Source organism: Fusarium phalaenopsidis (genome assembly GCF_050370095.1).
Source record: "Fusarium phalaenopsidis strain FUZ10S chromosome Unknown contig_32292, whole genome shotgun sequence".
In the NCBI taxonomy this organism is placed as follows: Eukaryota; Fungi; Ascomycota; class Sordariomycetes; order Hypocreales; family Nectriaceae; genus Fusarium; species Fusarium phalaenopsidis.
Genome location: NW_028145410.1, coordinates 2420407 through 2436919, shown reverse-complemented (window position 1 = coordinate 2436919; position 16513 = coordinate 2420407). Strand labels below are relative to the sequence as shown.

The window sequence follows — 16513 nt, the reverse complement described above, 5'->3', positions numbered from 1 at the left end:
AACCTCGTGCTCCCTAAAGCCGTGGCAGAATTAACTAACTATCAACCGTTGAGAAATAAACCAGTCCAGACCATGAACCCGAGGTAGGCCAACGAGCCAAGTAATAAGACATGCTGCTCTCTATCCCCAAGCTGTCTCTGTTGCATCTGCTTTTGACTCTTCCGACTCCCTCTGCCCCTTCAAGCACTATTCGCCTCCTCAGAACCGACCGTGTAAGACATGCCTTTGCACTCCAGACCCCAAACCAGAACCCAAACCGAAAAAAGAGCAATTGTCTCATACATCCAACTCCTACAGCACCCCTGTACATGATTCCTTAGTGAATACAATTCTCTGACAGACTGATGATACTGACAAGGCATGTCGGTCAGAATCTTGACACACCTCATCTCTCTCACTTCGCCTCTTGTTCTCGACTGAACACGGCGGGCTTGGCCGACCACAGCTCTAACTTCCCGAGTTGAGCGTCTTGATCATCATCTTTTGCTTGTTCCTGTCCGCAACAAGCAGGCCCCGAGTCTCAAAGATCAGTCCCATAGTGTCCACCACCCTGTGGAAGCTGCTGGCCGCTCCTCGCTCTTGGGTAAATCGGATAATGCTGAGCGGTTGCTTCTTACCGTGCTCAATCACCATCATCACCTCGGCAGCGAATGACACTTCCTTGAGGTTGAGATCTGCGTCCATCACGTTAGCTTCTGCGTCCGTCACCGTCTTGCCCTCCGCCACACTTACAGTTCTTAGCCGCAACCCGTGCAAAGACAATGTTTCGTTGCTTGTCCACCTGGATGCCTCGAATACCATACTTGCGCCACTCCCGCAGGAGGATAGTAACCTCTTGTCGTGCTCGCTTTCTCGAGATGGCCATGCAAAGATGGCTCGTGGCTGGCTTGACTCTGAAGAGTCGTGCCAGCCAATTCTGCTTAACCTCGATATTACGCACCGGTCCAGAGCCGGATTCGTGCCATTTGGGCTGCGGTGCCTTGAACTGGTTGGTTTCATTGGTCACGGCAAGTACATCCGTAGTTGAAGGTTCTCTGTCATCAGGTCCTTTTACCAAGGTTAGATCATCAATCCGCTGTTGTTCTGTCAACTCGAGGCATGACTCACCACCAATGGACATGATCGAGTCTCTCTGTTTATTGCTCTTCCAAAATGTGAAGCTGAATGTCTTCTTCTTGGCAGGAGCTTCAGTCGAGGTTGAATCGCTTCGTTTGCCGTCGCTAGTGGTCATGTACGAGTTGCAATCCTGCCATTCCGCCGACTCCCGGCTATGTTCTGACCCGACTTTGGAAGACCTCTTGAACCAAGACGACTTCTTCTTCTTCATCACCACTTGGACATCGTATGACGAGGGCTCTAGAAGAGTTGTCGTTGTTGGGCCATCGCTCCCAGAGCTGTGCGGTGCATTAAGTTCTCCCCCGTGGTTCTGGTTGAGGGCTTGATGTTGTCCTTGTCCTTCCTCAGGCATCTTCTTTTTCCGCACGTTGAGTGGCTCGGGAATCTTGACGGGGCTCTGGTCGCTTGGTGAGTGCACGACACGGATGCTGTTTTCGACTCTGCTCAGGTATTCCATGCCGCGATCCTTATGGCCCCCGTTCCTGGTTGGAGTGTGTGGAGGCGCTGACACGATACGAGCTTTGTCGTTGGAAGCCCCAGTCTCGTTGATCGATGGCAGACCAGCCGACTTCTTGTGTCTCTGAGAGTAAGTCGGTGCTGAGACAACCCGTCGCTCGGCATGTCTGGTAAGCACGACTGGTTGTGCCACCTTGACTTGGTCTGCTCGCAGCTCCTCAAGGTGCGAGTCCCCTGTAGTCGGGCGAGATCCCATGGGTGTTGGTGCTAGCGAACTGCCATCGTATTCGTCCATCGGCGAGGGCAGAGGGGGTAGCGGGCGAGTACTGTAAGATTTGTTCACATCGTCCAGCTCCGTGATTGAGTCAGCTGGAGTCTCGATCGTCAATGAGAACGGTGTCGACTCGTAGTGAGTCCGGTCTGGCTCAGTGAGAGAACCGGCGATGGAGTCCTCTTCGATGAGTGAGCTCTTGAAAGCCTCATCACAATCTTTGGCAATGTTGCTACTGAAATGCCGCAGCTCTTCCTTGAAGATCTCTGACGCATATCTCGATCCAATTGCGGCCTCAATACTAGCCCGAGGGGTGGCTTCAGGATCTGGCTGGCGTGTCGGCTTGGGTAACATGCCACTGGGCAGGCTTGGAACTTCTGGCGTCTGTGATCGAACCATCTCTAGTTGGTAGGTCGATCCTTGCTCAGTCACGTATGGCGGCGTGGCGACGTTACGGTTCCTGGTGGTCGAGGTCGACCGCTTCCTCACATGGGTAAAGTCGACACCTCGTTTGTGTCGTAGGCTGCGTGAGATGGGAGTTCCCTGTCGGCTGCTATGGAGAGACGACACTGAGCCTCGAGAAGACTGAAGACGACCTGTAGTGGAGTTCCGGGCCGAAGCCATCCGCCCACGACGTGCACTTGAACCACTTCGAAGCCTCGAGGCCTGGCTGGCGTAGGAACCTGTCTGGGAATGACGGTGGATGCTGGTCCTTGACTGACTGGAGTGTAGCACTGCACCCTCTTGAGGTGGCCCATAACCGGCTCCAGACTCTGGTTCGGTGGCATTCGAGATGACGGTGAACCGCGATATGGAACGCCCGTGACCATTGCTGCGCGGCTGAGAAAATTGGCGCGTGGACACACGCTTCTTCCATACGCTGGGCTTCATGTGGTGGTAGTCGCTCATTGAATGAGCCAACTCGGGCTTGAAGTCTTCCAGCTGCTTCTCTCGGTAGTTGTGCAGCAACCAGTAGAAGGCTTTCTGATCATTAGGTCTGGGAACGTTAGGCAACGACACTCTGACCCAGCGGATGACGGCAAAGACTTACTCGTCGCATGTCAATTTCAGCTTGAGATCGCTCTCACTGAACATGTGCCACATGGATCGCAGCTGGCGGAGAAGCTGAGAATCCACATCCTTGGCTGGTACCGGGTTGTACTGGAACCCTTTACGTGTGTCGGGCAACTGTTCGTTGAGGTCTCCGAATTTATCGAGATATGCATACTTCTGAACCAAAGGGTGACGCCAAATCTCCTTGAGGGTGATGCGTCGGTCAGGGTTGACCTGTAGCATACACCGGATGAGGTCCTCTGCCTCGGGACTCAAGAAACTCGGCATCTCGTATTGTCCCTTTTTCGTCCTGCTCATCATGACGCGAAGGTCAGGATCGTCAAAGGGGAGGGTGGCAGAGAGCATGGCGTAGAGAATGACGCCCATGCTCCAAATGTCTGCCCTATCTCCACGGTACTGTCTGTTCTTGAGAAGTTCGGGTGCGGCATAGTGAGGACTACCGCAAGCTGTAGCGAGTTGGTGGGTGTCGGTTTGGTGGAGGGCAGCCATGCCGAAATCTGCAATCTTGATCTGGAGGTCGGCGCTGATCAAAATGTTCTCGGGCTTAAGGTCTCGATGGCAGATGTTGAACGAGTGACAGTACGAGATGGCGCTGATCATCTGGCGAAAGAAGTAGACCGAGACCTCTTCACTCAATCTTCCCTTCAGGTTGATAAAGGTGAATAAGTCTCCTTGGTCGATGTACTCTAGGATGAGATACCTGAGAATGTTAGTATCAGGAGATGCTAGCACCTTGTGGAGAGCACCTACACTTCTGAACGGTTTTCCCAGATGTCATAGAGCTTCATGATGTTGGGGTGTTCGATGAGCTTGAGGATGGCCACCTCGCGCTCAATAGCCATGGGAACACGCATCTCGCCATCGATCTGATCGGGAAGGCTGCTGTCCCACTTGCTTAGGGCTGCTAGACTGCTGTCTTGGACGAGGTAGGCCATGCGACGGTTGACAATCTTGACGGCAGCTAGCTGGTTGGTGACAGTATGACGGCAGAGTCGTACACGTGCAGATGACCCCTTTCCCAGCGTCTTGCCCAATTGCCATGGGCCGATATGTGTCTTGTAGTTCTTTTTGCTACGGCCGCTGCCTGAAGAGTCGTAGGACGCTGCCGAGTGTCGTCGCTGATCGTCCATGTCCTGGGGAGGCTTGAGGGTATCTGGAGCCTGTGTGGTTGGGCCGTTACGCTGAGTCTGAGTCTGAGCCTGAGCCTGAGCCTGAGCCTGTGGTGGAGGTGGACGACCAGAAAAGTAGGCGGCGGGATGACTGTAGCCTGAGCGAGGAGCATTGTTTGCCTCGGATTGATCGTAACGAGGCTTGTACCGGTGGGAGTCTTGGGCGTGATAGGAGGAGTTGATGCGGTTCGAAGCCTCAGAGAGAGGCGAGCGAACGGTAGAAACCATCGTCTCGGCCATGATGATCGCCGTGGCTGCTGAGTGTAGATCAGAACATAATATTGCCAAAGCCCAGAGAAGATCAAGGCTTGTTCAAGTGCGTGAAGAGAAACAGAGAGGAAGCGTGAGTTTGTCTAGGGAACTAGGAACGAGGCCGAGGTTGGAGCAGGCCGAATATCAGTCGGTGCAGAAAAGACAAACAACAAACAACAGATGTGACGAGGAGGAGGATTAGGTAGGAGAGGGGCGATTAAGAGAGGGAGACAGAAGAGAAGACGAGAAACGAAACGAATGTATTGGGCGGGTGAGAACGAGTGGCTGAAGAACCGAGAGCCCACGCGGCCACGGGAGAAACGAGCGTGAGTGAGTTGGTGAGCGAATGAGCGTGTGAAACGAACGGGGCGAAAGACTGAGTGAGGGCCGGCCGATGGGATCGAGCTTGTCGGACAAGGAATGCAATGGATGCAATGTTTACAGTGTTTGGTGAGGCTGGGTACAAGGTGCAGATTGAAGGGAGGCGACGTTGCTGGCATTTGACTTGCATATGCCACTGGCGTGCAGCTGCACCTGCCAGTTTGACAGTGCTCGACCCGAGCTGCCGGTGGAGAAAGGTTGGATGACGATACCTGGCGAGAACCGACAAGGAGGGGTCCTTGTTGCATCGAGGCATCGTGATGCATTCCAGTGTCGAGGGTCATGGCCAATGGAGAGATTCATTGAATGCCGCTGTAGGCCTCCGGTAGGCAGGGAGACGGTGCATCGTCGAGGACTCAATAGATGCGCCATGTCTGCCAGAGCCTCGACTCGATATCCGCATCCGAATCATCACTGTGAGTGACCGGCCTGGGCTTGAAGTTGAAGATGACTGCACAAGAACTGACGAGATGCAACGGTCCAGATTCATCATGATCACCACTGGGTCTTGACAAGGGAAGACAAACAAGGATCTGGCCATCAAACGAACAAGAACATTCTTACTGGACCCACTAGGTAGATGAAAGAAAATGCCATTCTCTCTGCTCAAGACTTCTATGAGCATCCGTGAATATGGAGCGCAAGTGAGCTGACAAGTAACCAGATGGTGGAGGGAGATACTGTGCGAAACTCTTCGTGCAGTCTTTCTCAAACATCCATTCGGAAACAAAGAGAGTCTTCCGTGTCAAGGGTTGCCACCCAGGAAAATGTTTTCTCGGAAGTACTAAGCATTCGGACAATGAAGTCATCCGACAGGAACTGGAATCTTAAGGGATGAAGTTGTCTGACCCCTTTTGAAGGGGTTCAACTTGGCGGAGCTGGCAAATGACTAAGCTGAGAGAAAGTCACTACAGGAGGTGATCCAGCAAATGCCGATCAAACATTGTCTCGAAGTGTCTTGAAGCCCAAAATACACTTATGTGCCTCGTTTCATCCTGCCACAGCTGAGATTTCGCATAAAGTTTGCGATGGTGGGCCTGTGTTTGTGGTTAGATGAAGAGCTTTGAGGGATGGACTGTGGATGTATTGTTTGACCAAGTTGAACCGAAGAGCCTGGTGTGGTGAAGAAGGCATCTGATTGTGGCTGAAGGGGACATCATCCAGGTCACAAATTCACGTTCCTGAGGTTATGGGCTGCTGTGGCTCTTCTAACACGGCTGAAGCTCATGACAGCCATTCACACTCGCAACTGTAGATATGTGCGGATAGCAGGATACTCGATAATGTACCCGGATGACTGCACTTGGCAAGTACCTACTCATCTACTACCTCTGTACTTTTCTTGCAACCCCCAGCTTGCCTCACACAGCTTACACAGACCTCTACGGCACTTACAGGGACTGCCCGCCTTCCATCCCCCAAACCCCACCACTTTAACTCCTGTCAACGCCACATTTGCAAGGCGCGCACTGACGCGATTGGACGCGTTCCACCAACGGAACCTATCCAATTCCATCCACCTCTTCCCTTTGTCTCTGCAACATCTTGCACCTCCAAGACAGAGCCCCTCATTCTCGAGAACACTCACCGCCTTTTATTCTTGCGCGCATTGCAAGGCGACTCCCTTCCTTCTCTAGGGCGACATGGCCCCCGCTTCACGCCGTCGCAGGCGCTCTGATACCGACGATGGCGACGACGATGAAGACCGTTACCCAAACCGATCGCAAGCGACCGCTATCGATTCCCCCAAGCGACAACGACTTGACCCCGATTCAACTGACGGTGCGATCGATGATGAGCCTCATGCGCGAGGAGTAAACGGTACTTCAGGCAGCGCCGATGCCGACAACGGTTTCCAACCCGGCGCCATCGTGAGGGTCAACGTCGAAAACTTTGTCACCTACGAAAAGGCCGAATTCTTGCCAGGACCGCGTCTGAACATGGTGGTCGGCCCCAATGGTACCGGAAAGAGTTCTCTGGTTTGCGCCATCTGCCTCGGCTTAGGCTACAGTCCAAAACACCTTGGACGGGCCGGCTCAGTCAAGGAGTTTGTCAAGCATGGAAAGGACACTGCGACTATCGAGATTGAACTTCAGAAGCGACCAAAGGATCGAAGGAACTATGTCGTCAAGGTCCAGATCCGACGAGAACAAAATACGCAAAAATGGTGGATGAACGGGAAGGAAACCAACCACAAGACTGTCCAGACATTGATGCGGAAGCTCAAGATCCAGGTCGACAACCTGTGCCAATTTCTACCACAGGACAGGGTTGTAGAGTTTGCTGCCTGCACCCCTGTGGACCTCCTGCACGAGACCCTCCGCGCAGCTGCGCCTGAAGAGATGCTTGACTGGCAGAAACAGCTGCAAGACCTCCACAAGGACAAGAAGGAACTGGCCGAAGCTGTTAGCACTGACACGGAAACACTGAAGAATCTCGAGAGCCGACAACAGGGTCTCCAGGCGGATGTGGACAGGGTCCGAGAGCGCGAGGAGATTCAAGAGCAGATCAAAAACCTCCAGTCGGCTTTGGTCCTCTCCAAGTACAACGAGGCCCGGGCAAAGTATCAAGATGCCAGGGAACGAAAAAAGAGCGCCGAGAACTCGTTAAGGCGACTTGAGCGGGAGAGCGGCCCATCCCTTGAGGCAGTCAACGAAAAACAGGTCTACGCACAACGGATCGACGCCGCGATTTCTGGAAGAAAGGCTGCCATGAAGAATGCTGAGGACGCTGCAAAGAAGCTGGCGCGCGATGTTAGTTCTGCTACCGAGAACCTCAAGTTGTTTGAGAGCAGACTCGAGTCTGAGCACAAGGCTTTCGATGGCAAGAAGAGAGAACTCGCTCAGTCCAAGTCCAAGATCACGTCCCTGCAGGCTGATTTGAGGAACCGACCGGAAGAGTTCAACCCATCAGAATTCAACCAAAAGATTGTAAGTGCCATCTGGCCATCAACTATACAGACCCACTAACTGGCTGGCTATTTAGCGTGGAGAAGAACATACGCTCCGAGAGCTAGACGGCGAGAGGCGCGAGTTATCTACTCAACATGCAGAGGTTAAAGCGAGAGGACGCGCCCTGAACGTACAGATCAAAGAGGTCGAGCAAAATGTCGAGTCGTTCGAAACCCAGCAGGGCCAACAACTCAACTTCATGAAGAGGCACTTCCCTGAGCTTGCAACTGGCTGGGATTGGATTCAGCAGCATAAGGACGAGTTTGAAAAGGAAGTGTTTGGGCCTCCTATGATTAGCTGCTCCATTAAGGATGAGCGATACTCTGACCAAGTCCAGTCGCTTCTCCAGGGCGATGACTTTACGTGCTTCACAGCCCAGACAAAGAACGACTACAGAAAGCTGACCGACCAGCTTTACCGCGTCCAAAGTTTGTCTGTCGTCATCCGAACATGCGCCCAGCCGTTCAGTGCGTTTCAACGACCTGTCAGTGCAGACGAGGCAGCAGATATGGGGCTCGATGGATTTGCCATCGACTTCTTGGAGGGTCCCGAGCCCGTACTGGCCATGCTATGCGCCGAGAAGAGGCTCCACCAGTCTGGCGTGTCTCTAAAAGACCACAGCGATGCCCAGTACGATCGTCTAGTCAAGAGTGGCAAAGTTAATTCCTGGGCCGCGGGAAGCCAGTCGTTTACGGTACGACGACGCAGGGAGTACGGCCCTCAGGCAATGACAGCCATCACCAGACCCATTCAGCCAGGCAAGTTCTGGACCTCTCAACCTGTCGACTCGCAGGAGAAGCAGGAGTTGAACAAGCGACTTGTGGAGCTCAATGGTGAGCGAGACGTTCTGAAAGCCGAGTTCCGAGACCAGCAAGGCAAGCTCCAGGCCATTGATGACCAAAAAGCCACCATTGAGGACACTATTGTGAGTGAAAACATGTATGGCGATTCTGTTGGGCTACTCTAACCAGAACCAGGCTCGCCTAAAGGCCGAGAAGAATACCTTGCAAAAAGAGTATCAAAAGTGGCAGTCTCTGCCAGAGAAGATTGGTCAGTATGCCCACGTCCATGAACTGGCCCTCGTTTCTTTCTAACACGCCGCTAGAATCCGAGGAACGCTCCAAGGCGGCTCATGAACAGGCTCTGCGCGAAATCCGTAAGAGGATGATCGAAATTCGCTACGAGTGGGATGAGGCTGTTGTAAACCGAGCAGAGCTTGTCCTCCGCCACAAGGAGGCAATCGAGAAGATTCGCAAGGCTCATCATGGTGTTCTGGAAGCACAAATCCGGCGGATCGAGGCCTACTCCGATATTGTCGGGTTGAAGGCACGGAACGCTGACATTATGGAGAAACTCGAGACCGAGCGGCAAGCTCTGCAAGTGGCCGCTGAGGAGGCTGACCGAGCCCGGCAAGAAGGCAGGCAGCTCTCTGAAGCTGTTGAGCAGATCATTGCCGCTGAGCCCGACAAGCACGAGCTCTTCGGGCAGCTCTGCGAAAATAAGAGCCCTGAAGACGTGGCAAATGAGATCTCAGCTGAGGAAGCCAAGCTGGAATGCATCCACGCCGCCAACCCCAACGTCGTCCGCGAGTTTGAGAAGCGTGCGCAGGAGATTGCTCGGCTGACTCGCAAGATGGCCAACTCGAGCGAAAAGCTTCAGAGCTTGACTGAGAGCGTTGAAGAGCTCATGGCCAAGTGGGAGCCAAGGCTCGACCAGCTGGTGTCGAGGATTAACGATGCCTTTGCCTACAACTTTGAGCAGATCAGCTGCGCTGGTGAGGTCCGCGTCCACAAGGCCGAGGACTTTGACGCCTGGGCCCTAGATATCATGGTCCGCTTCCGGTATGTACCAATTATGCCTCTTAACTGACCCCTGACTAACATCCCCTTTAGTGAGAACGAAACTCTTCAGCAGTTAACTGCCCATCGTCAGTCGGGTGGTGAACGCGCCGTCTCGACAATCTTCTTCCTCATGGCTCTCCAGTCCATGGCCCAGTCTCCCTTCCGCGTCGTCGACGAGATCAACCAGGGCATGGACCCCCGCAACGAGCGCATGGTTCACGAGCGCATGGTCGAGATTGCCTGCCGCGAGCACTCGAGCCAGTACTTCCTCATCACCCCCAAGCTTCTAACGGGCCTACGCTACGATCCCAAGATGCGCGTCCTCTGTATCGCCAGCGGTGAGCATATGCCCCGCGAGGGCCGCAAGCTCGACTTTAAGCGTTGCTTGAAGATTCAGAAAAACTTGATGGCTGCTGCTGCTTGAGGGGATGGGCTTTGGCTGTCCTTGTTTTGTAAATCTAGTTGTATCTATCGACGGATGGGAAGGATTATGGGATTGGGATGCGTCTGGCGAAAAGGGGATACCACCAAAGGGATTAGATCAAGATGATACCAGATAATGTCTTAGCATCAAGTTACTTGCTGCATTGTTTCGTTCCGCGAGGTCTCATGATAGCATTATACATACACAACCTCGTCAACAGACAGACATAAACCAATGGGAACAGTACAACTCGAGTATCAAGCCAATCACAACTTCATTTATTCATTTAGTTCCTGCTCCTGGCCGTACAGTCTCCCTAGTTTGAAATGATTTTTGCTCTCTTTGAAAACACCATCTCCCAGCCCAGCTCCTCCCCCCCTGGGAAAATCAAGAAACCTGGCCCATCGTCGCAGACTGACTCTGACTATTCCCGTCCTCCTTTAGTTTTTTTCCCGTTAAGCCGAGGAACAGACAGAAAGTGCCCCATATTGTACACGTATTTCTCGAAAGACAAGGGCGAAGAAGATGAGAAAAAACAACAAGTATATGAACCCCCTGGTTGCTTGTGCCGAGCAAGCTACCAAGGGAGCAAGGCATGGTCGACGCATTCGACGTGAACTGAAACAAACAAAGAGCGGGTAAAATCAGAAAGGTATAAAGAATGCTGGCTGCAATAACGAAAAAGGACGACAACAATGGCGTCCGCCACTGGACGACCAAAACTCCATTCGCCTCTACCAAGCTCAGCGGCAGCAACAGCAACAGCATGTACAGACGTTGAACCATTGCCCATCAGGTAGGTAAATCAGCAACGAAGACGGCGGGTATAAGTGCGTCGTGAATGCGTATCGGAATCCAGAATCGCTTCGGATTAAGGGTGACGGGACTTTTCTCCGTCACTGTGGTGTTCTTCCGTGTCGAGCCTCTTTCGCCAGTCGGCCAGGCTCTCGCTGAGGCCAATGCCTGTCGTGCCGTCGTCATCCTTCTTGGCACTCGTCGCCGACTCGAAATCAAAGTTGGTGCTTAGCCGATAGTTCTTGTTGGTCGCCTCCCACTGGCTTCGGAGCGTCTCGAGCTCGTTGGCGAGGCTGTCCAGGGCTGCACTGTTTCTAGCTTCCAGGCCGTTCCCGCTAGTGCCCCCGTAGATGCTTTCGCCCTCTGAACTCTCCTGTCTGGAGTGGCCCATACCAATGCCGTTGGGGCTGGCTGCCATCTCCGAGTTCATGCTGGGTACTTGTCGGCTACGTCGGCGGTAGTTGTCGACCGAGTGTTCAACCTGGTCGAGGAGGAGGGCCACCTTCTGCTCGGCATCGTTTGCGCGCTGCTCAAGGAGAGAGTTTTCCGACTGCAGCTGCTCCAAATCCTTGCGATGGCTGTTGAGCTTCTGAGTGGCCTCTGCGTTGCTCTTCACCGCTGCATCTCGCTGTTGGTTGCTATCCTGAAGCTCTCCTTGGAGGCTGGCGAGGCGCTTCTCTATTTCAGCTCCCGCCTCTTGTAGTTCAGCCTCCAGATGGCGGATCTTGTTCTCTAGTGCTGCCTTCTCGTTCTCCCACTCGGGGGAAGAACCGGAGCCTCCAGCCTGAAGACGATCCTCCAGCTCCTCAATCTCCGTCTTGAGACGTCCATTCTCGGTCTTGTAGCGAGACAGTGAGTCCTTGAGCTGCTTGAGCATCTTCTCTGTGCCCTTAACATAGTGTACAGCTGACTGGTAATCGCTCTCGAGCTGTGAGAGCTTCTCGCGCCAGGCTGCTTCAGACTCCTGGACTTGAATTGCAAAGGTTTGCTTCGTCTCCTCATGGGCGGCAGCGGTGCTCGCCAGTTGAGCCTCGAGATCTCGCACACGGGTCAAATCAGGAGAGTTGGTTCGTGGGCTAGCAAGACCGCGGGCACGGATAGAGGCAGTAGGGCTGATGCCTCGCTCGCTAAGGATGTCTTTGAGAGCATTGTGCTGGACTGTCATGGCGTTCGTCTCGAGCTGCTGGGCAGCCAGTTGATTTTTTAGATCCGAGTTCGCTGCCTGGAGGCTTTGCGTCTCTCTCAAAGCAGACTGTAGCTGCCTCCTGATACCGACTCCTTCCCGGCTTGACTGCTCCTGGTATTGCTCAAGGCCGGCAATGCGTTCCTCGGCGCCACGCAGTCTATCAGCTGCAGCATCAGCCTCCTGCTGGTACTTCTTGACCAACTCGTTGGAAGCAGTAACCTGTGCCTGAAGCGCCGCAATGCGTTCAGTATCAGCGTTGCTGGCCGCGGGAGCGTCACGTGCTGAGATCTTATCCAGTCCTGCCAGAACAGCTTGGCGATGGGTTCGAGCCTCAGCAGCATGCTTCTCAGAAAGCTCCTCGGCATCGCGCAGCCGCTGCGTCGTAGCCACGAGCTCAGCTGTTCGAGCTTCGTGCTCAAACTTGAGCTTGTTGAGCTGTGCCTCCAGTTTCTCTCGCTGGCTGCGCTCCTCAGTGAGTTGTGACTCTATGAGAGCCTTTGAATCTTCCGAAGCTGCGATGGCGGCTCGCAGAGAATCAAAAGCATCGTTTTGATCCTTGGAGCTGCCAACAGCCTCCTCATACTTGCTTTCTAGGTCGTTCTTCTCGATTCGAAGGAGCTCCGCAACAGCAACAGCCTCGGCGCATGTAACGGATTGTTCACGCGCCTCGTGCTGAGCGAGATGCAGCTCAGCCTTCAGCCGTTCGACCTCAGTGGAGGTCTGCTGCTTGTAGCTTTCGAGCTCTGCCATACGCTTCTGTGCAGCGTTCGTGGTGTCATCTGCCAGCTGACGAGCTCTCTTCTCCGAATCAAGGTCGCTCTTGGTTGACTCGAGTCTAGACTGAAGTTCCTTGTGAAGATAGAGAGCAGAGGCAAGCTTTCTGCTCAGCTCGCTCGACCTAGCCTCAGAATCATCTCTCGGTCCGTCAAGTTGAGGTGTACTGGCGTTGCTTCCACCCAGGTGTGCTGCAAGCTTGGCCTTGGAATAAACAGCCTCCTGAATAGCTGCATCACGCTGCTTCTCTGCTTCAGCAATCTGCTTTGCAGCAATGACCGCTTGCTTGTCCACTGCGCTTTGCACGTTTGCGAGCTCTGATTTCATGGCCAGCAGAGCCTCTATCAAGGGTCGATCCTCGTCGTCAAAGGTCTCGGTCGCCTTGTTCTCGAGTAGAGGACTGTAAGATGTGTTGGGAGCATAGCCAGCCTTACGAGCGAGTTCCAGTTCTGAAGCATACCAAGCGTTGCGGTTTCGCGCCGAGTCCAATTCCTTTAGGAGGACAACAGTCTGAGAGTTCCTCCCAGAAGATCGCCTGGATAGCGGGTTGCTTGGTTGTCGAGTAGGAACTGGTGGCGAAGCTGGACGGGGCGTTACTGTTGGCTTGGCCGATGGCTCTGATGAACCATCTCCTGAGCCCGCAAATCGGCTTGGCTGAGAAGGCGGTTTGGCCCTGGGCACATCTCCGTTCACATGATCCTGCCTTGAGCCAGCACGGGCGGCCTGTTGCGTGGGTGTCCGTCGACCGTTGGAGGCAGGGCTATCGGTCTCGTTGATGACCTCACGTGTAATCGGCGATCCGGTGTGGCCCATTCGAGGAGAGCCGGACATGCCACCTCGTTCAGCAGACTGTCCCCGAACCCGGGCAACGGCAGATGTGTCTACCGTGGGTCGAGCGGGCATAGGACCCTGAGGAGGAGGTCCTGATGGAGGGACAGCTGAAGCTCTGGGCAGTTTGGAGTTCACAGGACCCCCTGGAGGTCCCTGGCCGTCGGCGGCATTAGGGGGCGATCGATGACCGTTGGGGGGAGCAGATGGCCCTCCCACAATCATCTTTCTCGAATCCGGTCCATTTGACCCGTCTCGTGAACCATGCGGGCGGTTTCCCTCGCCAGCACTTGGTCGTCGCGCTCCGTGAACTCGCTGCTGCGCGCCCTGTTGCGCAGCCTGCTGTGCATCGTTTGGATACCTAATCTTCGATGTGTCGAGGACGTATAGCAGACCCAAGTCGCTCACGGATGTAGTTGTTGAGCTTGGCTCTCCGCCGAGAACCACTATCGACTTGCCCACAGTCGTCATGCTATGTCCTGAGCGAGGTGAAGGGGATGGACCCATGTTTTGGAACGTGTACCACCGTCTTGACGAGATCCTGAAGGCCGCGAGATCGCCGAGGTCTGTTCCTTCCTCCGTTCGTCCACCGAAAACATACATAACATCGTCCACGAGAGCAGCAGCATGGCCTTCGCGAGGTGCTGGGATATAACCGATGCAGTCGAGTTGAGACCATTTGTTCACGGCTGGGTCGTAACACCAAACGTCGTTGAACCACTGGAAACCATTGGTGCCGCCAAATCTACCAACGTGTCAGCCAGAGCTATGATCAAAGGGCACCGAATAAGGAATGCTTACAGGTACATCTTGTCGTTAAACGTAATCATGGTGTGGTTAGTTCGCGCGGCAGGCATTTTGGGGCTTGTCTCTCCCTTGACCAAAATCTCCCATCGGTTATTTGACATCTGGAGCTGGTTAAGATCGAATGCAGAAAGGTCATTCATGAAGAAGCCCTCGACTTGGCCACCAAAGATGAAAATCTTGGAGCCTAGTATATTAAGTGAGTGTCCATATCGACCGGATGGTCGTTGCCCAGCCGGCAGAGCGCGGGACCATTGTCTCGTTGCTGAACATCCGTTAGCTGAGAGAACGCACTGGATGGGGGATTAGAGCGTACAGGTATTGAGAAGGTAGAGAGTTTCGTCAAGAACATCAGACTCGTCGATCTTGGTGTCACCGCCATAGACAATGAAAGCATTGCCAACAAGCAGACTCGAATGGCCGACTCTAGGCCCGGGTCCCTCTGCCGTCGTTGGCAGGGGGTAACAGGCCATGTTGCCTCCGGCCTCAATCATCCAGAGGTCTCCCTTAACAGTTGATCCGTTAATCAAACCGCCCATCATATAGACGTCGCCTTCCTTGGAAGATACTGAGTTCACGGCAGCGCCATATCGAGGGAATGGGGGAGGATGTGTTGAGGTGTAGGTCAATCGCCGTTGCGACCAGGGATACAGGGACGCGTTAGGACCGTTTGCTGGAGGGCCGTTGCGCTGTTGCAGATCAGATTAGCAGCTGTTGATACGCCCAAGTGATTGAATGGGCGGGCAACTATGCGCGGGCAACTTACTGGCACTTCTCCGGTTTGTACGGGCTGATCAGCGCTTCCGCCACGGCGTCCATGTCCATGCCCAGGGCCATGATCTGGGCTTCCATTGCTGCCTTCGTTTTCGAGTGAGTGTAAGCTCCCGGTGGGAGTTGCGCGGTGCTGGACGGCATTCTTTTCGGCGACGCGGGCGCTGGCGCTTTGGATCGATCCTTGTGAGCCAGAGCCGGCCTCGCGACTAGCAGGCGCCTTCTCCGGGTGCTTCTTGGATTTGAAGAGAAAAGCCATGGTTGATCAGGAAGCAGCCGCTAAGCGGCGAAAGATTGATTCGGGAACAGCACTTGGTGGCTTTCGTAGTGATGATGCGATGGGTAGGCAACGATGATGGATAGTATCTCAGGGTAGCCGTCGCGTGTAAGAGGATCACGGGGAGACGAAGCGGATGGCCCGACAGGAGGGACAGACCTAGCCGCAGATGCAGGAACGAGAGGAGTCGGAATTCGAGATTCGGGATGGCTGGGCCAGCATCGGCGACGGCGTCGACAGGATTGCGGATCGTCACTGGAAATTTTCAGTGGTGGTCAACCTCCCGAATTTTGGGGGTGAGAGTCGACGAGAGGGGGTTGGTTTCGAGGCGGATGGATTGCGCTGGGTTGCCGCACACCTTCGAGGAGCGCGGGACCTTTTTTGCCTTCTAAAATCGACCTGCGTCCAGGCAGTGAGAGTGTCGTTTGAGCAAAAAGCCGATGTCCAGACGCTCGAGGGGAGGGTGAATGAGCGACGATGCGGCGAATGGAGAAGCCCCCGTTGGGTTGGCGTGGGAGAAGGTGAAAGATGGGAGGTGGTGATGGTCAAGTACGGAGGAGTTGGAAATGAGCAGCCAGCCTGGAGCCAAAGGCGGCGACAGCTGCAACGGGAGCGAGCAGCACCAGCCAGCAGCAGCGACACGATGGATGGTTGGATGGGACTTGGTGCATCCTTGCCTTGAGGTCGCCTGGGCTGGGTGGGTGTGCGTGTGGTGCACTACACGCACTGGGTCCTGCCTTTAGGGGGTGCTCTCCATGTGCCGGGTCCTCACAGCGACCTCAGGGCTCTGGCACCTCCTGTTGCCCGCTGTCCTTTGTTCAAAAGCCAGCGCCTTTCACCTGTAAACCCTGGAGCTCCTGACCAATCGCGGGTCTTGCACCGCCCCGGCCATAGCCCGGCTCCAGCTTAGACGACATATTAGGGGTTGCAAGGCGACTTGTACAGTGCCGCACTGCAGCGGATGGTGGGCTTTTGTGGGGGTGAGCACGATGAGACTGATACAAGAGAGGTACTTAGTTACAGTTCGGGATAGCGCCTGATAAAAGGTACCTCTTAGTACCCTGCAGGGGTTCAACGCCATCCCATATCCCTCGATGGGTCTTGGATCCAGGGGCTGGGAGTAACCCAACGTTGTCACATTTC

At 54.3% G+C, this 16513-nt stretch overlaps 3 protein-coding genes across 3 annotated transcripts; 1 reads left to right on the top strand and 2 right to left on the bottom strand.

The window, feature by feature from the left end:
- Window positions 1-447: 447 nt before the first annotated feature.
- On the bottom strand, window positions 448-4326 carry LRP88_05038 (serine/threonine-protein kinase; the record flags this gene model as incomplete). The annotated part of the gene is made up of 7 exons (XM_083241602.1): window positions 448-674; window positions 733-1047; window positions 1108-1354; window positions 1484-2530; window positions 2708-2840; window positions 2895-3617; window positions 3668-4326. 7 exons carry the CDS (start codon window positions 4324-4326, stop codon window positions 448-450), a joined length of 3351 nt encoding a protein of 1116 aa, XP_083102750.1.
- Window positions 4327-6362: 2036 nt separating this feature from the next.
- On the top strand, window positions 6363-9935 carry LRP88_05037 (DNA repair ATPase SMC5; the record flags this gene model as incomplete). The annotated part of the gene is made up of 4 exons (XM_083241601.1): window positions 6363-7649; window positions 7705-8595; window positions 8784-9511; window positions 9563-9935. 4 exons carry the CDS (start codon window positions 6363-6365, stop codon window positions 9933-9935), a joined length of 3279 nt encoding a protein of 1092 aa, XP_083102749.1.
- Window positions 9936-10806: 871 nt separating this feature from the next.
- Window positions 10807-15352, bottom strand: LRP88_05036 (uncharacterized protein; the record flags this gene model as incomplete). Its single annotated transcript, XM_083241600.1, has 4 exons — window positions 10807-14263; window positions 14320-14587; window positions 14639-15011; window positions 15089-15352. The coding sequence occupies 4 exons, from the start codon at window positions 15350-15352 to the stop codon at window positions 10807-10809; spliced, it is 4362 nt and encodes a 1453-aa protein (XP_083102748.1).
- Between the last annotated feature and the right edge of the window lie 1161 nt (window positions 15353-16513).